This window comes from Panthera leo, chromosome A2, assembly GCF_018350215.1.
Source record: "Panthera leo isolate Ple1 chromosome A2, P.leo_Ple1_pat1.1, whole genome shotgun sequence".
Taxonomy (NCBI): Eukaryota; Metazoa; Chordata; class Mammalia; order Carnivora; family Felidae; genus Panthera; species Panthera leo.
Window position 1 is genome coordinate 57598958 of NC_056680.1, and position 23155 is coordinate 57622112.

General features: G+C 44.3%; 1 protein-coding gene across 1 annotated transcript in view; it reads left to right on the forward strand.

The window, feature by feature from the left end:
* Positions 1-574: 574 nt before the first annotated feature.
* The window catches only part of RUVBL1 (RuvB like AAA ATPase 1), a 43834-nt gene continuing 21253 nt past the window's right edge, over positions 575-23155 (forward strand). Inside the window, exons 1-4 of the mRNA XM_042912437.1 lie at positions 575-826; positions 4520-4606; positions 12934-13066; positions 21534-21685. Coding sequence (XP_042768371.1) covers positions 686-826; positions 4520-4606; positions 12934-13066; positions 21534-21685 — 513 coding nt within the window. The 5' untranslated portion in view covers positions 575-685. The remainder of the gene's footprint in view (positions 827-4519; positions 4607-12933; positions 13067-21533; positions 21686-23155) is intronic.

Below are 23155 nucleotides of genomic sequence, written 5' to 3' on the forward strand. Positions count from 1 at the left end.
TGTGAGCCAGGCTATGTGCTAAGCAATTGAGTTAAAATGAACACAAACATGGTCTACATACTCCTAATGCCTGCAGTTTAGTGAGAGACAAACATTGACCTAATAATCTTGCAAACAGAAACCTAGATTCAAAAATAGTATTGAAGTATAAGATGCGAGAGTCAGAAACTACTACAGTAGCATTTAACTTCAGGTCTGCCTCAACCCTAATGCAAGGCGTCCTAAGCTCTAGATAAGTCCCTCCTTTTCCCCATCTCCAAATCGGAGGTAATAACTTGAGCTCCGCAGAAGGGTATGACTTTCAAATAAGATAATACATAGTGGCACAATTAAGAGCCAGACTCCAGGACCTCACTTTGGTGCAGCGCCCCACTCCAAGGCCAAACTCCTGAGGAGGTCCCCTTGCATTTTCAACTTAGGGTCAGGGCAGGAAGCGCTGGCTGCGGGGGAAGCCAAGCGCGCGGCACAGCCGGAAGTGGGTGGGCGGAACTCTGCCGGCAGTCGCGATGGGCGCGGCTACGAGCCAATGGGGGAGCGGAGGCGTTCCCGCCCTCGCCAATGGGACGCTGAGTGAGGCGGGCCTTGACAAACCGCCCTAGTAACAGCCGCATGGTAACCCAGGTGCTGGGCGTGTGGTACTTGCTCCCGGTTTTCCACGCAGGCTGTGGCTCCCGGCGTCTGCAAGATGAAGATTGAGGAGGTGAAGAGCACCACGAAGACGCAGCGCATCGCCTCCCACAGCCACGTGAAGGGGCTGGGGCTGGACGAGAGCGGCCTGGCCAAGCAGGCGGCCTCGGGGCTCGTGGGCCAGGAGAACGCACGAGAGGTGTGGCGGGCCGGCCTGGGAGTTGAGAGGCTGCTGAAGTGGGGGGCTGAGGGCGGGGTGCGCGCTTGGGTGCCCCGCCGAAGTTTCCGTAGGGCAGTGAGAATGGGCTACGAGGGTCGGCGAGGGAGGTGCACCCTGGGAGTGGGAGAGGGGCCATCCAGGAGAACAGGTGCCGCCCCCACGGGGACGGTTGACTGCTTCACTTCATTGACAAGTGTCGATTGAGCCCCGTCCACTGTGCCATGACGCAGGGATAAGGGGGGAAGAAGATAGTTAAGGTCCCTGCTCTCCTGGAGCTTACATTTTGGTGTAGTGAGAGACGATAAACGTTTAACCAGTAAATAAAATAATCATTACGTTTTGGTGGAGGTCAGGTCCTGCAGGACTTTGTCGGACCTGGTAAGGAATTTGGATTTTTGTGAACGGCAGTGGGAGTCTATGGGGGCTTTAAAGTAGAGGAGTGATCAACCTTAGAAAACTCACTTTCGTTCCAAGGCCTTGGCAGCTGAAGGAGGAAAGTGGGAGTTAGGGAGAGGAGCATCCTTTCTGACCGTTCCAGTCAAATCCACTTTTTGTTTTTAAGTGGCAGTGATGCCAACTCATTTCACCTACAATATAATCGCAAAACTATTCACGCTCTTCGTATTATATTTTTTGCAGATGAATAAATTGAGGGTGGAAGAGGTCACTTCACTTACCCACTTGCCACTGTTTAGCAATAGTAGTGCTGGGATTTGTACCCCCATGTCTTTCCGACTCTCAAAGCAGTGCTCTTTCTGTGATATTACAGCCCCTTTTCTGCTTGCTGTGCTCTAAGATCAGATCCATGCCAAGGCCTTTCATAGCTTATCAGCTATAGAAACCTGCACTTAATGTGAGGTTAAAGCTATTGCCTCCTAGGCTGATTGTGCTAAAAGAAAGGGCCAAAGAAAAGCCTCTGGCTTCTCTTTTGAGCATCGTCTTTCTAAAAGGAAATATTGACAAGGTCAGGGTGACTTTGAAGCTTCTTTATCCAGTCCCTCTCTGCTTACTGAGGATGTTTTACTGAAAACAGCTAACTAACACTGGTTGAATGCTTGCTCTGCGCCAGGCAGCTCTTATCTCCAGTGTCTTGTTTCACCTCCACCCTAATAATTGTCTGTCCCCTACTTTACTATGCCACTTTTCGGACATATGAAAAAGTTAAAAGACTTGTATAGGCACCTGCGTGCCCAATTGTGCAATGAACATTGTACTCGTTTGGTTTATCCTGTATCTGTTCATTGATCCATCCACCAATCTACTGTTGCATTTCAAAGTAAGTTGCAGACTGTAGTACACTTTACCCCTAAACCCTTTAGCCTGTGTGCCAGTCATGAACTGTGTTTTCAGATTAGGAACTTGGATTCACAGAAGTTAGGTAGGTAGGTCCAAGGTCACTCAGTGGGTAGTGGTAGAGACAAGATTTAAACCCAAGTCTGTTTGACTCCAGAATTCATGCTCATAATTCTGATGTTTTATGCTTCCTTATGAATATGAGCTTCCTGAGAATAGAGATGGTTAAATATGATTATATTTACTCGTTAACGGGGCGCAGTATTTATTTATTTATTGAATTAATAGGCATTCCGCTGCAGCTTCCAGGTTCTTGCATGACTCTGGTCACATCAGCAGTCTCCCTGGTGCTTAACATCCACTCATCTGAGTGTTAGATGAGGCAATCTTTTAAAGGCCCTTCCAGTTCTTTTTAGAATTTTAGAATTCACTAAATACATGTCACTGGAGAGAATTTGGAGCTTAAACCGAGGGAGAGAAATGGAAGAGCTCATAGTGTGTCAGTAAGAGTACACATCGACAGTTTGGAAAGTTTCTTTCCAAAGAGTACAGAGGATTATGAGCTTCCATTATTAAGGAAGACCATAGTGAGTGGCTCTATTTTCTTAGAAATGCAGTATATCTGAAGAATACCTTCTGGGCTCTGTTCAGGGCACTGCTTTTCCAACTGAGCCAAAAATAGAATATAGCCCATCCACATGCATACTTTGAATCCACCTATTTATTTATCTAACAAAAATTTTTAATGTTTATTTATTTTTAAGAGACAGAGTGTGAGCAGGGGAGGGGCAGACAGAGAGGGAGACACAGAATCCAAAGCAGGCCTGGAGGCTGTCAGCACAGAGCCCGACGCTGGACTCAAACTCACAAACTGTGAGATCATGACCTGAGCCAAAGTCGGACGCTTCACCGACTGAGCCACCCAGGCGCCCCTATTTATTTATTGATTGATTGATCGATTGATTGAGAGTGTGTATGAGTGAGCATGGGGGAGGAGCAGAGAGAGAATCCCAAGCAGGCTCTGTGCTGACACAGCAGAGCCCAACTCTGTCTCGTGAACTGTAAGATCATGACCTGAGCCGAAATCAAGAGTTGGACACTTAACCGACTGAGCCACCCAGGCACCATTGAACCCACATTTTTGTAGTGGCTGTCTAAGTGTGGGACCAAGGTACTTCTCCACAGTCCACGGGAAGTAGTGGTAGCCTGCCCTAAGGCAAGGAGATGCACCCTTAACAGTTATATGTTAGGTTGTTAAATCAGTGTAAGAAACCTGATAGTCCTGGGATGTAAGTGTTCAGTAAGTGTGACTCTCAGCCTTCTTTATAGTTAATATCCTAAAACATAAAAATCAGTAGCCCATTTATGGAATTTATATATACACACATTTATATATCTATATGTATGTGTACATATGGCTATAAATGGTTTAATAGTATTCAGAGAGTTAGAATGAAGTTAGAATTCAGAGGTGTATTAGGAAATCATCAAGCAATTTACTCTTGAGTATTTGAAAGACATTCACATCTTATGGCGCCCTAGTGTTCACCTCATGTGCAGCATTCGCAGCATTCTGGGAGTTAATCGATGGCCAACTAGTAGTGTGTGCCTTGATTTTTAACCCTTAATGAGTTAATTTGGGAATCTGATGAAAGCTGTGACTCTCTTCCCTGGAAAAATGCATATGGGAACATATACACACAATTTTGTTTTCAATTTAATTCCGAAATTCAGGAGGTGTTGGGCCTCTGAAGTCTATCCCTGGTCCCAGGCTAAAAATCACTGCTCCCATTTGTACCCTACCATCCGTTCTCCACACAGCAGCCATCAAGGTCTTTTAAAAAAGAAATCATCATCTTGGGATGAATAGTCTATGTAGATGAACTTAAACTTTACTAAAATTCTTTTCTGAGTCCTGGCCCCTGCCTGCCTCTTCGACCTGATCTTCCCATTCTCCTGTTAGCTATGCTTTGGTCACTGCGGCCTTTCTGTCCCTTGGATATATCCAGCTCATTCCTGCATTTTGAATTTGGGGTTTCCTTGGTCTGCAACACTGACTCCTCTTTGCCTGGAACTTTACATGTCAAATAAAATGTCATCAGAGAGGCCTCCCCAGGTCATTACCCTTTTTTCTTTACATTAGCGATCTCATACAGTGTTTATTTCCCTTCTGCTAGACCACAAGCGAGCTCCATGACCACAAGGCTTTCTTTTCTGTCGCCCTCCACTGCTTCCAGCACCTAGAACGCTGCCTGTAGTGTAGTGGCACTCATCGTTGGCTGAATGAGTATGTGAATTGTTTGAACCAGAAACCGGAATTTTTCCCCATGTGAAACGTTTTAATACTGATTTATTATTTCTTTCCATTGTGGTGTCTAGGCATGTGGTGTGATAGTAGAATTAATCAAAAGCAAGAAAATGGCTGGAAGAGCTGTCTTGTTGGCAGGACCTCCTGGAACTGGCAAGGTACTCATTTTCTCTCATTTTCTAAATCTACCCAAGAGAATGATCTTAATGTTTAAGCCAAATTGAATTCGTGTCTTAACTAGTCTTTGTTTAGCTAAATTGGTTATATGTATGTTTGAAAAACTAATGTGCAGTAATACAATTGAGTATCTAAAATCCATGCTCCTCTAAAATTCAAATTATCCTGGCTGACCTCCAGGGAAGAGAGGATGAAGTCCTCAGAGGGGTCTCATTGTGTCTAGAATTTGTCCTTTATCTCTTTCCAGTCTCCTTTGCCTTGGAAATACATTTCTTTTGGCCTAGGGCTTCATTAAATCTTGGGGATGACATCTTACTTGAAGGGGAAAGAAAATCAGGCAGCGACCATTTTTCCGAATGCTAACTTTGCCTAGTGCTATTCTGGCTGTGTGAGAGATGGGGGAAAAGGAAAGAAGAACGGAATCAGAGATACAATTTTTATCTTTAAGGAGCTTCTCTCTGGGGGAGAGAGAGGAAACCATGACAGTACAAAATGCTTCAGTTGAACACTCAGCTGCGAGGTACTGACTGATCTTAAATGCAGTTGGAGTTTGAGCTGGAGGTGGGACTGAGGGCTGGTAAAAGCTGGTAAAACTCTGCTGGACATTTGGCCTGCAGTGTTTGAGAGCGTTTGGCTTCACAGGGAAGAGGAGCGCCTTCCAGGCAGAGGAGGCAGTACGGCTTGTTGAGATTTGTGAGAGCACTGGCCAGATACTTGAGACGTTTCAGTGTCCCCAATCTGAGTCACGCACGTTCCTCCAAAGGGCCACTTGGTACAGGAGCGTAGGAGCATGGGGTTGTGTTTGTAAGGAAATAAGCTTTAAATTGCAGCTCTGGTGTTGACTTGCCATGGGACCCAAGGCAGGTTTCTCCACCTTTTCTGAAGTAGCACGTGCCTCATTTCAGACAGTTATTCCAACCGGTCAGTTGTAAGATAATGACTGTAATTATCATTTTGAAATCATGTAATTGAATTGGTGGTGTCTTTACATATGTCGGTGTCTTAAAATAGAAGAAGTGCTGTATTTGTGAAAAAGTCTATCTTAACCTTTAAAGTGACATTTAAATATGAGCTTTAATTATCTCTCTGCAGACGACATCAGGTTTCCACTGTATTTACCATGTATTTGCTTACTTTCCTTTTTCTATCTTAGACCTTCCCTCTCCCTCCATTTTTCTGCTTTCTAAAGAAGAAAAGTACATCATTTAGATGTTGCTTCTAGACGTTTGTTGGTGGCCAAGTCGGGCTTGTATTTATCATGTTGCCCTTGTTTTCAAAGATGGTTATGTTGGATATATAAGTCTGTTGATAGCTATTTTCCGTTGGTACTATTTCTCTTGATATTTGCTACCTGTTGGCTTCTCTCTTTGCTTTTGAGAAGTCTCATTTTGAGGGTGTTGTCTTTTCTTTCTGGATGTTTTTGATTTTGGTGTTTCACTATGATACGTTATCTCTTGATATCTCTTGACTATGATATTATCTCTTAGGATATTGCATTTCCCTATTTGTGCTCTTCTTTTGGAACTCCAGTCAGATATTTGTTTGTTTGTTTTTAAATTTTTTATTCTTTTATTATTTTTGAGAGAGAGAGAGACTGAGAGCAAGCAGGGAAGGGACAGAGAGAGAGAGGGAGACACAGAACCGGAAGCAGGCTCCAGGCTCTGAGCTTTCAGGGTAGAGCCCGACGCGGGGCTTGAACTCACACACCGTGAGATCATGACCTGAGCTGTTGTCGGCCGCCCAACCGACTGAGCCACCCAGGCGCCCCTCCAGTCAGATATTTGAATGCAGCGGTTCTCAACTTGGGGCAGTTTCACCCCCCAAGGGACATTGGCGATGTCCAGAGACATTCTTGGCTGTCACAGTTTGGTTGAGCGGGTATCTTGTGGGTGGAACGCACAGGTGCTGCTAGACAATGCTCAGGACAGTCCTTACAAGAAAGAAACACCCAGCACAAAATATCAGTAGTGCCAAGGCTGGGAAACCCTGCGCCAGAGTTTCTCATTTTGTCTTCTTTCTCTTGCAACCTCACTTTCATGTTTTCCATCTCTTGGGCTTTGCTGCACTGTGGGTAATTTCTTTAGGCCTCTGTTCCAGTCTGATTGTTTTGTGGGTTATGACTAAGCTGCTGTTTAATCCAACCCACTGAATATTTTTCTCTTTCTCGTTTTGAAAAATTTGAAACCTACAAAAGAGTTGGAAGAATGGTATGATGATCCCCTCTCTACCCTGCATGTAAATAACTAATTGTAAATATTTGGTGACATTTGTATTTTCTCTATTTCTGAACCATTTGAAAGTCAGTGCAAGGACATTCTCCTGTTACCAAGATACTATCATCCGCCCAAGAAACTTAACGTTGCTAACGATATTAGCTAATGTCTAGTCTAAATTAAAATTTTTCCCAGTTGGTCTTTTTGGGGGCTTTTTCATATTTTATATTTGTAAATTCAGAATACAATCAAAGATCATACACTGCACACATTGTTATGTCTCTCTCTCTTTTTTTTTTAAGTTTATTTATTTATTTTGAGAGAGAGGGAGAGCGTGTGTACACAAGATAAAGAGGGAGAGAGAGAGAGAAAGAGAGAATCCCAAGCAGGCTCTGCACTGTCAGTGCAGAGACTCGTGGGGCTCGAACTCATGTACCATGAGATCACAACCTGAGCCAACAGAGCCACCCAGGCACCCCTCTTTAGTCTCTTTTTATCTAATCAGTTACCCTCCCCAGCCTTTTTTGGTTTTGCTTTCTTTTTTGACATTGACCTTTTGGAAGAGTCCTGGACACTTGTTTTGTAAAAAGGTTCTACAGCTGTCCTACAGAGATCATCTTATTGTTTTGTCAGTAGGAGAAGTTAAACACTTGGAAACACACTGCCCAGGTGATGTCGTGTCCCATTGTGTCACAGCAGGAGGCTGACAGGAAAGGGGGATGAGGCCACATTCAACGGGAAGGTCCTGGTTCCCTTTCTAATTAATTAGTAATTGGAAGTGAAGTGACCTGTGGAGATGTTGCAAATACCCTTTCACCCTAAGGGTGCAGTGCTCCCTCTGATGGTTATTGCTGTATCAGTTACCACACTGGTAGTTGCAAAACAGTGATTTTCTAAATCTGTCATTCTACATGTATTAGCTTGCTTTTGGTTTTGTTCTTTGTAAATAAGGAGCATCCCCCTCTTATAAGTTCTATTTTTTTTTAATCTGGATTTTTTAAAAATCTGGCTATTTTTGATAGCCTTTTATTCCTTGTTCATGAATCAGTTTCTTTTTTCTGTATTCTTGGTCTGCCTGTGAACTTGTGTTTGGCTGGTCAAATCTGTGAGGCTTCTCCTGAGAGTGCTTCTGAGGGGCCCTGCTGCACTATCCAGGGCACTTGCTGTGAATTTTGTGGCTTGGGTTTTCTGGTCATCAGCGTAAAGACTGATCCTAGAGTCGTGTGAGAGCATGCTGTGGAGACTTTTCTCCTCACCCAGAGCCACAGGCAGGACCTACAAGTTTATACCTTGTATGTCAGGGGTTTTTTGTTTGTTTGTTTGTTTGTTTTTGAGCTTTTTTGGCTCACCTTTTCTACTCATGCATGGCCCTTCAAGCCTCCTTTTTATTCAGGGGTTTCTCTCTTACCACCACTGTAGTACCTTGCTGAGGTTTCTGCTGTCAAAACCCTCCAAACTTTTTTTTTTTTAATGTTTGTTTATTTTTGAGAGAGAAAGAGAGAGAGACAGAGTGTGAGCAGGGGAGGAGCAGAGAGAGGGAGACACAGAATCCGAAGCAGGCTCCAGGCTCTGAGCTGTCAGCACAGAGCCTGATGCGGGGCTCGAACCCACGGACCGTGAGATCATGACCTGAGCTGAAGTCGGACACTTAACTGACTGAGCTACCCAGGCGCCCCAGAACCCTCCAAACTTTCAAGGTGATGGTAGTTTACTACTCTGGATTTTTTATTATTTCTTTATTTCTGGCTGTTTGTAACAGGAAGGATTTTCCATGACTCTCTAGTGTGCCATATTCCTGGCAGTGTAAACTGTTCGTTCGTTCCTTTTGTAGTACTGTACTATTTTCCTCCAGGAAATACGGGACGTTCTCACCACTGCTGGTTTGTCCAGTCTCTTTACATGAAGGCATGTGGTAACTCTCCTGCTTTCCAGGGCATTGATGGGCCCCACGGTTTAGGCAGCTTAACTAAGTGGAGGCAGGAATACGGTGGTGCTTATTTTAGAGAAACAAATAAGTGGTTCGTATGGACGACCTGTTCTCTTGAGGATGTCACACTGTTCGTAGCAGGGCTTTGTGTTTAGGTTTTAGAGAAAGGTGGTGTTCTGATGAGATGGGAAATGAAGCAGACTTCTTCAGTCTTCTTTTGGCAATAACCTCTTTTTTGTGTGCCACTTGCCACTTGCATGAGGGGTAGTCACAAAGAAATAATGTCTTAGAGGTTGGGGTTTGCATCTTGGCTTTGCTGCGTGCTAACTGATGTTGGGTGAGTTAGTAACGTGTATGTTTCAGTTTGTAAATCTATCCAACACGATATCAGACATCAAACACTAGATCATCAAGTTCATAGGCTAGTTAGGAGGATCCACTGAGACCTCATGCAAGTGACCTAGCACTATATACCAGGTGTGGGTATAATAGCTATATTGTATACCCGCCTTCTGGGAACCTTTACAAGGAAGAAACTAGACACGCCGGAAGCATTTCTTAACCAAGTATTTATCATATTTTAGTGGAAGGATACTGATCATCTCTTCTGTATTAGCTGGAGGTGGGGAGATGTCACCGAATCAGATACAGTCGCTGTCTTTGATGTTCACAACTGAGGGTGTGGAGTCAGGGCCCGTGGAGATACCTGGGTGAGAAAGAGGAGTGACTGAGAAGGTGGCAGGTTTGGATAGCAGGTGGACGTGGTGCTGGAGTCTGCTCCTCACACTGTACCCTGTCGTACTCCAGAGATTATTCCTTCGCTTTAGGGTATCAGAGAATAACAGTTTTAGGGGCATCAGTCTCAAGGTCACAAACTCAGATGCCCACTCAGATAGGCTGTGAGGATGAGGGAGGTGCCTGGGCACCAGCATGAAGGGGCAGGGTGGCTGTGGTGGCCAGAGTGGCACACCCTCACTGAAGGTGGCAGCTGTTCCTGAGGTCTACACCAGGTGCTGCCACGCAGTAATGAGGGCCCATTGTGGCCAGACTTTCTGGGTCCTCAAAAGAAGCCAGATACCTCGATTTTTTTAATATATGAAATTTATTGTCAAATAGGTTTCCATACAACACCCAGTGCTCATCCCAAAAGATGCCCTCTTCAATGCCCATCACCTACCCTCTCCTCCCTCCCACCCCGCCATCAACCCTCAGTTTGTTCTCAGTTTTTAAGAGTCTCTTATGCTTTGGCTCTCTCCCACTCTAACCTCTTTTTTTTTTCTTCCCCTCCCCCATGGGTTTCTGTTAAGTTTCTCAGGATCCACATAAGAGTGAACACATATGGTATCTGTCTTTCTCTGTATGGCTTATTTCACTTAGCATCACACTCTCCAGTTCCATCCACCTTGCTACAAAGGGCCATATTTCATTCTTTCTCATTGCCACGTAGTACTCCATTGTGTATATAAACCACAATTTCTTTATCCATTCATCAGTTGATGGACATTTAGGCTCTTTCCACATTTTGGCTATTGTTGAGAGTGCTGCTGTAAACATTGGGGTACAAGTGCCCCTATGCATCAGCACTCCTGTATCCCTTGGGTAAATTCCTAGCAGTGCTACTGCTGGGTCATAGGGTAGGTCTATTTTTAATTTTTTGAGGAACCTCCACACTGTTTTCTAGAGTGGCTGCACCAGTTTGCATTCCCACCAACAGTGTAAGAGGGTTCCCATTTTTCCACATCCTCTCCAGCATCTATAGTCTCCTGATTTGTTCATTTTGGCCACTCTGACCGGCGTGAGGTGATATCTGAGTGTGGTTTTGATTTGTATTTCCCTGATGAGGAGCGACGTTGAGCATCTTTTCATGTGCCTGTTGGCCATCCGGATGTCTTCTTTAGAGAAGTGTCTATTCATGTTTTCTGCCCATTTCTTCACTGGGTTATTTGTTTTTCGGGTGTGGAGTTTGGTGAGCTCTTTATAGATTTTGGATACTAGCCCTTTGTCCGATATGTCATTTGTAAATATCTTTTCCCATTCCGTTAGTTGCCTTTTAGTTTTGTTGGTTGTTTCCTTTGCTGCGCAGAAGCTTTTTATCTTCATGAGGTCCCAATAGTTCATTTTTGCTTTTAATTCCCTTGCCTTTGGGGATGTATCAAGTAAGAAATTGCTGTGGCTGAGGTCAGAGAGGTCTTTTCCTGCTTTCTCCTCTAGGGTTTTGATGGTTTCCTGTCTCACATTCAGTTCCTTTATCCATTTTGAGTTTATTTTTGTGAATGGTGTCAGAAAGTGGTCTAGTTTCAACCTTCTGCATGTTGCTGTCCAGTTCTTCCAGCACCATTTGTTAAAGAGACTGTCTTTTTTCCATTGGATGTTCTTTCCTGCTTTGTCAAAGATTAGTTGGCCATACTTTTGTGGGTCTAGTTCTGTGGTTTCTATTCTATTCCATTGGTCTATGTGTCTGTTTTTGTGCCAATACCATGCTGTCTTGATGATGACAGCTTTGTAGTAGAGGCTAAAGTCTGGGATTGTGATGCCTCCTGCTTTGGTCTTCTTCTTCAAAATTACTTTGGCTATTCGGGGCCTTTTGTGGTTCCATATGAATTTTAGGATTGCTTGTTCTAGCTTCGAGAAGAATGCTGGTGCAATTTTGATTGGGATTGCATTGAATGTGTAGATAGCTTTGGGTAATATTGACATTTTAACAATATTTATTCTTCTAACCCATGAGCACGGAGTGTTTTTCCATTTCTTTATATCTTCTTCAATTTCCTTCGTAAGCTTTCTATAGTTTTCAGCATACAGATCTTTTACATCTTTGGTTAGATTTATTCCTAGGTCAGATACCTCGATTTTTATATGAAATTTCCCAACATTAAAAAATGGGTAACAGATTGAGTTTAAAAACACACATGACACTCAGCAGGGCAAAACAGAACTGGGCTGTGGGCAATGAGTTTACAATTCGTGATTTAATCCAGGACTTTGATTTGGCAGGTGAGGAGATAGGGCAGCAGAGGTTTGCCATGCACCCAGGGTCACGGTAAGAATTAGTTGCCGAACCAGCACTACAACCCAGTTTTTGCCCTTTCCACCAGTGCTTTTTGTGCTACATCACATGCTGCTTCTCTAGCAGATGCTACCATCTTAAAACGATCACCAGCATGGCACTGAAAAGAAAATCTGAGAGGAACCTCTGCTGGGCCAGTTTTAAAATCCTGTCTCAGGGTGCACTTTGTTGTTCTGGGCAAGCTTGTTTTCTTGCTTAGCCCTGACCCCTTGGGAACTGACCTTACTTAGGCTCTTGTTTCAAAGTTGAGGAAAGATGAAAACAGCATTAAAATGCTATGGCATCTCCCTGTCCTGTACCAGCTTTAAAGCATTGGCTTTTCATACTTGATATTTGACAATACATCTATTTGGTCTGCTTGTGTTTAGCATCTGTCAGCTGTAGTTATCTTTTGTAGTTTACTAGGGCATGTTCAAGTATAACTTGGGACCAGCTCATTGCTTGAGAATCTAGCTCCCACATCCTTCTTCACCGTGTGTGGGCCACTCAATCCAAAGCGAACATCACGTAATTCATTCTTTGGTTAGTGTTTTCTGATGCTCTCCAGGTTGGTGTCCTCCCATGCCTGTAAAAACAGAGAGTAGTATCTCAGAGACTGGAGCGGTGTTCCGAGCCCTGTTTTGATATCGAGGGGACAGTTTGGGAAGTCTACTAATTACGATGGCAACAACGATCTTTGGAACCCTACTACTGCCAGAGTTCAAGTTCCCACTCTGCCCTTTTCTAGATTATGATTCCCAGGACATGTTATTTTACCTCTCCTGTGTCTCAGTTTCCCTATTTGTAATGTGGGGAAAGTTCAGTGTGTAGCTCATAGGCAAGTGGGAGGGTCACGTGATGCACTTAGAGTCGGGCCTCACTGGTGTCAGTGAGTGATAACTGTGGTAATTACAGGGATGATTAAAGGTGCCATTTAGGTTATAAATCGACTGTCCACAAAAGTCATTCAGCATTTATTGTGTGAAACATGCCAAATGATGTTGAAACTAAAAGGACTAGATTTTCGGTTATTCCTGATTCATAATTTTTTGATAGGATATGTTTCTGAATTATCATATTTTCAAGAATGTAAAACAAGTGCATTCCCATTGTTCTCTGTAGACAGCTCTGGCTCTGGCTATCGCTCAGGAGCTGGGCAGTAAGGTCCCCTTCTGCCCAATGGTGGGGAGTGAAGTTTACTCCACGGAGATCAAGAAGACGGAGGTGCTGATGGAGAACTTCCGCAGGGCCATCGGTGAGTATCACGTCTGTGGTAAGAGTTGTTCTCATTTGCCCAGTTCGCTGAAGCTGCTTCGTTGTGCAAACACCTTTTCAGCTTGTATTTGTTGTGCTACCATTTTTCTTTTGGCACCATTAGTGTTATCTTCGCAAGCCAAACAAAAACCCAACTTTTCTAGTTGAAGTGTTTTAGCAGTCAGAAAATGTAGACCCTGGCTACGGGACTGGGGTTTTTCACATGACAAAGTAGATGTGGCCATAAAATGATTTTTTAAAAAACAAGTCAGATTTTCCCGGCAGCCTTATTATGCTTTTAGAGGTGACTGTCCAGTGAGAAGGTTTGGAATTATGCCATCAACTTTGTGTGTCGCGATGCTAGAATGTCCCCGGTCCTGGATGTTGAGCCAGAAGAATTGTGGCCTGTCAGAGAGTGAGGAAACCATGGGGGGATGGGCAGAGGTTTGAGCTTACAGGGTTTGGTGCTTGTTACATGGCAGGGCCCCCCTCAACATTGATTATAGCTTTTTGTTCCCCCAAGAGGAATTCTCTGTCTTCATTTTGCATATGATGACACAGAGTCTCAGGACGTTACACGACTTGCCTACATTGACCCAGCTAGTGAGTAGCAGCACTGTAGTCTGAACCTATAGCTCTCAGATTCTAGAGCCTGTGCTCTGAAGACCTGCAATGAGAAGAAAATGGCCTCTCCCAAATAGTTATGTCTTCTCCACTAGGAGGTCTGGGCCTGTCTCCCTGTCCCATTTTTGTTGCCCTCGCTCTGGGAAAATCCCAGTGTCCCTCACATCTAGAAATAGTTTATTCCTTTTAAGATACTAAAAACTGTTTAATGTGTGTCTGCACATGTGGGAGCCTATCTCTAGGATACAGTTGCTGAGTCATGGGTTATGAACCCTTGTCATAGCGCCTGTACAGTTTTCCAGGCCCTTTGGTTGTCAAAACAAGGTGAGCATTCTTCAGAAGGAAATTTACTGGAAAGCTTGGAGGAAATGACGAAAGTTTAAGCAAGAGTGGATTTGTCTAACCCAGAATCCTTGCCTTAAGAATGCTAAAGTCTAGGTCAGGGGTGAAATCATGTAGGGTCTTAAGCACGATTAGGGCTTTGCATCTGTCACTGAGTGAAAAGAGAAGCAATTAAAGAGTGGTTTTGATTGTCCAAGGATCCCTCTGGCTGGGGCATGGAGAGTGGACAGTGAGAAGAGTGAGGGGACAGTGGGGAGACTGTGAGGTGCCTAAGGAGGAGATGGCAGTGGCTTGGACCTGGTGGTGGTGGCAGAGGTGATAAGAAATGGTCAGATTCTGGATCTAGTTGGATGGTGGGGCTGACAGGATTGCCCAGAGGATTAGATTTGGGGCTGTAAAGAAAGAGAGGTGGCCATTTTGGGGGATAGGAAAGTCTGGAGAGGAGCAGACTGGGTGTTGATTGAACGTCTGCTATGGACAGAGTATCTCCTGTGGCCCCAGTTCCTGGCACATAGTAGGGCTCAGTGAAGTTTTTCTGAATGAGAGAAGGGACTGGGCTTTTAAAGCAGGTAGAAAACAGAAGCCTTTAGCCGAAGAAAGATAGCCCTCAGTCTGTGTCTGGTGATAGACATACTCCGCTTGGTCTGCACAGGGTTTTTTAAAATAAATGTTGCATTGGTTGCCAGTGTTTAGAAATTGGGAAATGTCCTATGAAATCCTTCTTTCTGGCTTCCTGAGAGAAGCTTTCCTTCCCACACAGCAGCAGTCGGGTGGGGCTGAGCAGGGCCCCTTTCCAGAGCGGGGCCCGCCCTCCAGCCTGCCGTCCCTGGGATACCGGCCCTGCTTCTTCATGTCACCCGCCAGGCGCTCGCCCACACCAGGTCCCTGCGATCGCTGGAGTGTGGGACTCTTGTTCTAAGCCAGAGACCCTGCGAGCTGTGTCTGTAGGCTTTGTGTTGTGTAGGTATGGACTTTTTTTTTTTTTTTAACTGTAAAGTATTTCTTACTGGAAATCTTTTTTACTGTGAAACATTGAATTTTTTTGGTGGCTGTTATAAACTGAAATATAACATACTTAGAGAAAAGTATGTAAAGCATGCCTGTAGTTTAACAATTTCTTATGAGGTCAATGCTTATGCCGTCACCGCTCAGCTCAGGGAACGGAACAGGGCCAGCACTGCAGCTGTCATTCTGGCCCTGGCTGGCCACAGCCCCTCCCCTCTCCCACACCAATCCCAGAGGGTTGTGTGGCCACGGCCTCTGTGCTCGTCAGAGCCTGTACAGCAGTGTGGCTGAATTTTGCCCTTTTCTTTTCTTTCTTTCTTTTTTAAAGTTTATTTGTTTATATTGAGAGAGAGAGATTGAGATTGAGCAGGGGGAGGTGCAGAATCCTATACCAGCATTGTCCATGACTGTCAAACGCTGGGAAAACTCCAATATCCATCAAATGTGTAAGAGATGCTTAAATGTGGCTTATTCATACTGTCAGCACGGAGCCTGACGTGGGGCTCGAACTCACAAACCATGAGATTATGCCCTGAGCTGAAACCCAGAGCCGGTCGCTTAACTGACTGAGCCACCCAGGTGCCCTGTATTTCGCCCTTTAAACGTCTTCTAAATGGAACCTGGTTTAGGTGTTGTTCCTTTAGCAGCATTGATGTTTGTGAGGTTCAGCGGGTGTCATTACATGTTTGGCCGTCTTTGGACTTTTGCATCGTATCTGGAATAAGGGTGGAAATGGGTCACAGGACCCAGGATTTATAAAATCTTTCTCTGAGTGCCTTCTAAAAACTTAATGAACATGTGGCAAAGATCGTATTTAACTCACTAATTAAGATGCTACAACTGGCCAAATAACCTAGCACTTTCAATATGTATTTTTAATTATTAAAAAGAAATATTTTTCTGCCCTTGATAAAATCTGACAAAACTGACTTTCGCACACGTGCGTGCGTTTAGGTTGCATGAACTTTAATGCTCTGCAGTTTGAAAAAATAGAGATAAATTTCCTAGGTATCTATTTTGCGATTTGCCATTTTTGAGGGGAGGGGCAGCGTAGTTCTTTTGATGGCAGTGAGGTAAAGAGAATTTCTTGATCCTGCCACAGAATAAAAAGGCAGGCCATTGACTGTCTTCAAAAAGGAACCCTGCCCATCTTCCTCTGCCTTTGAATTCCTGTGAAGTTGGCAGAGGGGTGGGGAGGAAGCGGTAAGCTGACCAGAAATAAAAAGCAAGGAGTCTGTGCTGTTTCCTTGACGTGATGAAGGTCCCTGTCAGGGATTTAGAAACCTGAGCCAGCAGATGAAACCTGTGTCATTTGTGTTGCCGGTGCCAGAGATAGCGCCAGCTCGGCCCCTTCCCTGGCTAACAGCCGCTTTCATTGTCCGTCACCCACATCCCCTGCCTGCTTGTCAGCACAGAGCGACTTCTAAACAAATACGGGCACTAGTGAGAGACGGGAATGCCTTTCTTCCCCACTCAAGGAATTTCATGTCATGGTCATTAACAGGAAATAGAGGGAAGCATTCCACTGGAAGGAATTTATCTCTGTGGGATATAAAATTGTTGATTGAAAAAAAAATCCAAGTTCATTTTAAAAGTACAGAATTTTCCAAGTATGTCACAGGCTTCTGATACATTCATGTAGTTTGGAAAATTTTTGTCTCGATGTTCAGGAATTGAGAGTTTGGTAAGGCAAAAATGTAACACAACATCTCTTTTGGGGCTGTTCCAAAACTTCCATTTGTAGGCTATCAGATTGACTGAAGGTAGAGTAGAACTTTTCCTTAACTTCAGTATCTGAGAGAGTCTTTGTCCTGGTTGGGTTTCTGGAGAAAGAAGGCAACCGCTCCAAAGATAAGATAATGACCACATTTAAAAATGTGAAGTGATCGAGAGTGTCTGACCCCATTGGCGGTGTTTCTTTGTGCCGCTGGGCTATTTGCATATCAGAACAGAGGTGGCTTGATGGTGAGGACACCCAAACCATATCTGGGCTACCTGTCATCAGAAGTGGTTCGTGTCTCTACATTGTGAGCAGAACAGAGTTCTTCATTCCTTCTTACGTGAGTGGTTCTCAGCTGTGACTGTACATTGGCATCATCCAGGGAACAGTCCCAACCCCTGAGATTCAGGCAGATGGTCTGAGTACAGCGAGGGCAGGAAAAATAGTAGAAACCTCTCGTGATTCTAAAGGGTGAGAGCCATGATGTTTACTCCAGCTGAGGTTTAGAGCAGTGTTCCCAAAACTTAAGCCAGCAGTGTTCCTCCTTCGCCAGGTCTTACCAGTTTTACTTACTTAAATATTTCTTTTTAAAATGACGTGGTACTTTTGTGTGCACATACAGTAAAGTGCACGGGAGCATTAAGCGTATAGCTCTGTGAATTGTCATACATGGAAAACCCATGCCGCCAGCATCCAGTCAAGAAAGAGAGTATTGCCAATACCCCAGAGTGCCCTTCATGTCTGCCCCCAATCTCCATTCTTCCTTCCTCCCCGCCACCCCACATTAACAACTGTCTTGATTCTAACATTATGGTTGTAGTTATGCCTGTTTTTGAACCTCATATACGCAGTCATGCAGTATGTATTCTTCTGTGTTTGGCTTCTTTTCCACAAAGTTATGTTTGTGAGATTCATCAGTATTGTTGTATTTAGAAGAATTCTTTTTCACTGCTCCGTGATATTCTATTGTGTGAATAAGCCACATTTAGGCATCTCTTCCACATTTGACGGATATTGGAGTTTTCCCAGTGTTTGATAGTCATGGACAATGCTGCTATGACCGTTACTGGCCATGTCCCTTGGTGCACACGTGCGCCCATACCTAGTGGGTATATACCTAAGAGCTGAATTACAGGGATACAGGATATTCATGTGTTCAACTTTAGGAGACGTCAGTTCTAAAGCATTTGTATCAATTTATACTCCCATTCACAGTGCAAACCTTCTTGCTGTTCTGCGTCCTCACCAACTCTTGGAATTGTCATCCTTTTAATTGTAATGATTCTTGAGGTTGTCGAATAGTATTTCATTGTTTTTTTTTTCTTTTTAGTTTGGAAATTTTCAAATGTACAAAAAGTGGTCAAATGCTGACCTTCCCACATGGTCTCATCACCAGGCTTCAGCTCATAGTTGATCTTGATTGATCTGTGGCCCCCATTATTCCCCTCCCAGATTCTTTTGAAGTTAATGGCAGACCTGCTTTTTCATCCATAAATATTTCAGTATGTGTCTCTGAAAAATAAGCACTTAAAGGAAACCCCATTGTACCACTGTCCTGCCTAGAATAAACAATATATTCCTTAATATCATCAAATATCTAGTTAGTATTCAAATTTCCAGTTGTCTTGTGTCACAGTGTGCTTTTTCTTTTTTGAAGATTTTTTTAATTATTGTTTGAATCAGGACACAATCTATCTGCATGATAGATTAGTTGATATGTGTCTTCTATCTTTTTAACCTATGGGTTTCCCTTACATTTGTGTTCTTTCCTTGGGGCAAAACATGAATTTGCTGGAGACTGGGCTCACACCCAAGGGCTGGCAGAAAGGACCGCTGAGGTCTGTGGACACATGTTACCTGGAAGAGGAAGGACAGAGCAAGTGTTGTGGGAAAGGCAGTCAGTGAGCTGGGGCCCTGTGGTGTAGTGTGGTGTGGTGGGAAGAAGCTGGTCTCAGAACCAGAAGACTTGCACACTTGTCCCAGGTCTACCACGAGGGAGGAAAGGACCCTTTGCTCCAGTTCCCGGAGCTGACTTCCCCTCTGTAAAATGACCTAAAGAGTCCTCACTCTGGCTGTTTCACGGGGCTAGGTTGGGATGTGGTGGCACCTCCTCTTGTCCTCACGATACCAGTGCAGGATCAAATGAGGCAGTGACATGCAAGCCCTCCACAGACTGGCGGGAGGGCTGCTTCTGTGGGCTAAGAGGCTGCCACAGCCAGAGGTTTATAGTATAGTATGTTCCTACTGGTGTGGCCCACGGCTTTCCTAAACGTAGGGACTCCTTCTGTACCCATCTTCAACTAGTATGACCCAAGGATGTTTTCCTCCTTGCCTTTGAACCGATGACATGTACAGTGACTTAAAATTATTTTCTTGTTGATGTAGAATTCTTGGAAAACAGATGCATTAGCTGTTAACTAACCTGTGGTGGGCATGGTTTCAGAGAAAGCCATTTGTATCTCTAGACTCAGACTTTGGGAATTTGGGAGAGCTTGTGCATGCACGTGTGTGTGTGTGTGTGTGTGCTTTCAGAGCAGCCGTGTTCAGTGGTATGCGTTTGTTTTCCTGTCTTAAGAAAACCTTTATTTGCAGGGTGTTTGGGTGGCTCAGTCAGTTAAATGTCCCACTCTTGATCTCAGGGTGGTGAGTTCAAGCCCCTGTGTTGGGCGCCATGCTGGTTGTGGAGCTTACTTATAAATACATACATACATACATACATACATACATACATACATACAAAAATCCTAGCAGAGTTAAAAAAAAACAAAGAAAATCTTTAGTTATTAGTAATTATCATTGCTTTGTTAGAAAAACTCATGGGGCGCCTGGGTGGCTCAGTCAGTTAAGTGTTTTACTCTTGATTTCGGCTCAGGTCATGATCACACGGTTCATGGGTTCGAGCCCCACATAGGGCTTAGTGCTGACCATGCAAAGCCTTCTTGGGATTGTCTTGCTCTCTCTCTCTCAAGATAAATAAATAAACTTAAAAAAATTAAAAAATTTTTTTAACGTTTATTCATTTTTGAGAGACAGAGAGACACAGAGCACAAGCAGGGAATGGGCAGAGAGAGGGAGACACAGAATCTGAAACAGGCTCCAGGCTCTCAGCTGTCAGCACAGAGCCTGACGCAGGGCTCGAACCCAGGAAATGTGAGATCATGACCTGAGCCGAAGTCAGATGCTCAACCGATTGAGCCACCCAGGTGCCTCAAACTTAAAAAAATGTTTAAAAGAAAAGAAAAACCCAATTTTCTTGTTGTTATTTTAATGTGTTATTAAAGATTATATATATGTGTGTGTGTATGTATGTGGATACATACATACACACAGGAAGAAAACATAATCATAGGTATATAACTCAGTGAGTTTTCATACAGTCAGCATACTCGTGTACCCTACACCCAGATCAAAAGACCAGTACTAGAACTCCAAAAGCTCCTTGTGCCCCCTCCAGTCACTCTTCCCTGCAGGGGCATGCCTGTGTTGACTTTGGAGGCAAAAAACGTTTGATCCAGATGAGGCCTGGGTTTCAGGGTTGGGGGTGTCATGGTGGACCTGGGCTATTGCATCACATGGCAACTTCCTTAGAGATCTTGGACATTACGGAGAATACGCGGAAGTATCTGTAGACAGATTTCTTCGGTATCGGATGGTCTGCCTGATGGCACTCCCTTTCCCCTTGCATTTATCCATTTTTGTGTGTGGCTATTGACTGTCTAGCAGAGGGGGAGTCAGGTCTCCAGAGTCCCCGCAATCCCATGTGTGAGTGCTGGGTGGGAGGCACAGGTTGCCATGGGAGTCATTGGAGGGTAAAGAAGAAGGGTGTGTCAGGCAAGCTTTCTAGAAGGAGTAAGTATTTCAGCTGGGGAGTTGGCAAAGCCAGAAAGGAGGGAAGAGTACTTTAGGCAGCAAAAACATTATATAAAAAGGCACTGAGACCATGTTGTAAAAATTAATTTGGTAACAATTCTTTGTTTGCCAACAACATTTATTGACTAGCTTATGTGGTTGATGTTTCAAACAAGGAGAGACATTTGCCTTCACTTATGATATTCTAATCTGAAAACTGTGAATGCTTTATTATAGGGTGAGGGGGGGTGGTTTTGGGGTTGTGGCCTTGGAAAACTTCTAGAACAACCCACTGCAAATGCTGAATGACAACTGGGTATTTCTTCTTGGGGTGTGCACCAAGGGTCAGTCAGAGGCCCAGAACATTTGGCAGGTCACATATCACTTGCTGTTGGCACGGACCTCTAATTAACATAGCATACCTAGCTCAGGTCTGTTGGTGACACAAGGGATGTAAGAGTTATTCCATTGGTTCTGAAATTTTTTTTCAAGAATCAAAAACACAAGAAACAAGGGTAGATGTAGTTGCTGCTCTAGTGGAGTAGAATGGTTGGGGTTCAGAGATTGGATTAGAGGCTAAAGCTCGATTTCACCCCCTTGGAGGTGGAACAGATGGCGGAAACAATTTTGAGAATTGTAGCTTGTCCAATTAATTCTAGATTTGAACCGACAAGTCCCTTTGAAAAGTTGAAATAAAATTGTCTGCGTTCTGACTAGCAGTTTACAGTTTACAGTTACAGTATTTTCCTATCCAGTACTTTTCTACCCTTGGATGTACATTATTAGTAAAGCTGACTTGTCAGTCGTTGTGACATGGAAGGTTTGTGGCTAGAAAGGCTATTAAGGACTTACGTAAGAGAGAGAGGGAATACGGATCTGTGAGAGAGAGTTCTGCTTCTTACTGGAGCTTACCTGCCGTCTCTTCCAGGGCTGCGGATAAAGGAGACCAAAGAAGTTTATGAAGGCGAAGTCACAGAGCTGACTCCGTGTGAGACAGAGAACCCCATGGGGGGATACGGGAAGACCATTAGCCATGTGATCATAGGACTAAAAACGGCCAAAGGAACCAAACAGCTGAAAGTGAGTATGTGTTTATCCTCTCTTTTCTCTTGCCTCAGAATCTCTGCACTGCGTGGCCTTGGGCAAGTGGTGTAACCGCTCAGTGTCCCATTTTGCTCTGTGCACTGTGGGTGATGATACGTCACAGGGCCATTTGAGGATGTTTTGTGTACGGAGCAGTACCTAGAATAGGGCAAGTACACAGGGAGACTCAGTAAAGATAGCTCTTGCTTTTCTCATTCACTCCTGTGAAACTGTGCGTTAAGACATGAGCTGCGTGCCCGCCATCGTGTATCCTGTATTGTGACCATGTGTCAAAGGTCACGGGCCTGTCTCTGAACCTGTGGATTCATTTTTCAGATATCAGTGCCCATGCTTCCAGAAAGAAGCAGCAGTGACTAATCTGGTAAGAGTCGTGTATGGATGTGTATGGATGACGAATGGACATCTCAAGGGGCCAAACACAGAATCCTGACTGCCAATTCCTTTTAGGAGTCAGGGCCCCGAAACCTATAATAGCTTTAGCGGTTGGTTCTGCTCAGGCTACAGCTTTGTGGAGAAACCATAGTGGTGGCAGCGTGGGGCCCTCGATTATGCCCCTCAGACACTTGTCTGTCAACCTTGAGGATGCGGGTGGCAGGGGCACCTGGGGGAAGAGTGTGGTTTGGAGGCCGACAAAGTCTGAAAGAGAGACCAGCCTCTGCTGCTGACAGCGGTGTGGCTTTTGGCAAGTTACTTAATCTCTGAGCAGTAGTTTCTTTGTCTGTTAAATGGGGATAATGGTTGCCTATCTCATGGAGTTCTTAGAAGGATATAAAAGTGGTAGCTTTGGGTGTAGCCCCAGTTACCTAGGAAGTGGTAGCTGTTGATGTTACTGTGAGAGCCTTTAGTTAGAGAAATGGGACGATTGGGATTGTAGGTATTGTCTTATTGTTATTTATAATAAACAGTATTATAATAGTTATAAAAGCATTATAGCTCTTACTTACTGGATGTGGCAGGCCCGGGCTAAGTGCTTTAACAAATACTTCATTTGTTGTTATTTATAGCTTTCTACATGTGTATGTGCCACGTGTATAGTTTCCCTCATGTTACAGATAAGGGAACTGAGCCTGCATAAAGAGGTTAATAAGCAGGTGTCCTAGGGTCCTACAGCCTGTTAACAGGGAGAGCAGACTCTGCATCCCAACTGTTATGCTGTCCCTCCAACTTGCTGTGTGACCTTCAGGAGTCAGTTGAGCTCTCTGGGCCTCCGGGTGCCCATCTGTGAACTGTGGTAGGTTGACCATATAATGTCTCCATCTTCACTCTCTTCTGCGATTTTATGGTTCTTTGATCCTGTAAGGTGGTTTCTTGGTCACTGCTTTATGGAGATCATAAAAATGTCACTTCTTCAGAGGGTCATTTTTCTTTTTCCTAACAGGGTTTCCATCTCAGGAGCTTACCTCTGCAAATATCTCTTTTAAACCTCTCCCTCATCTCTCCCATTCT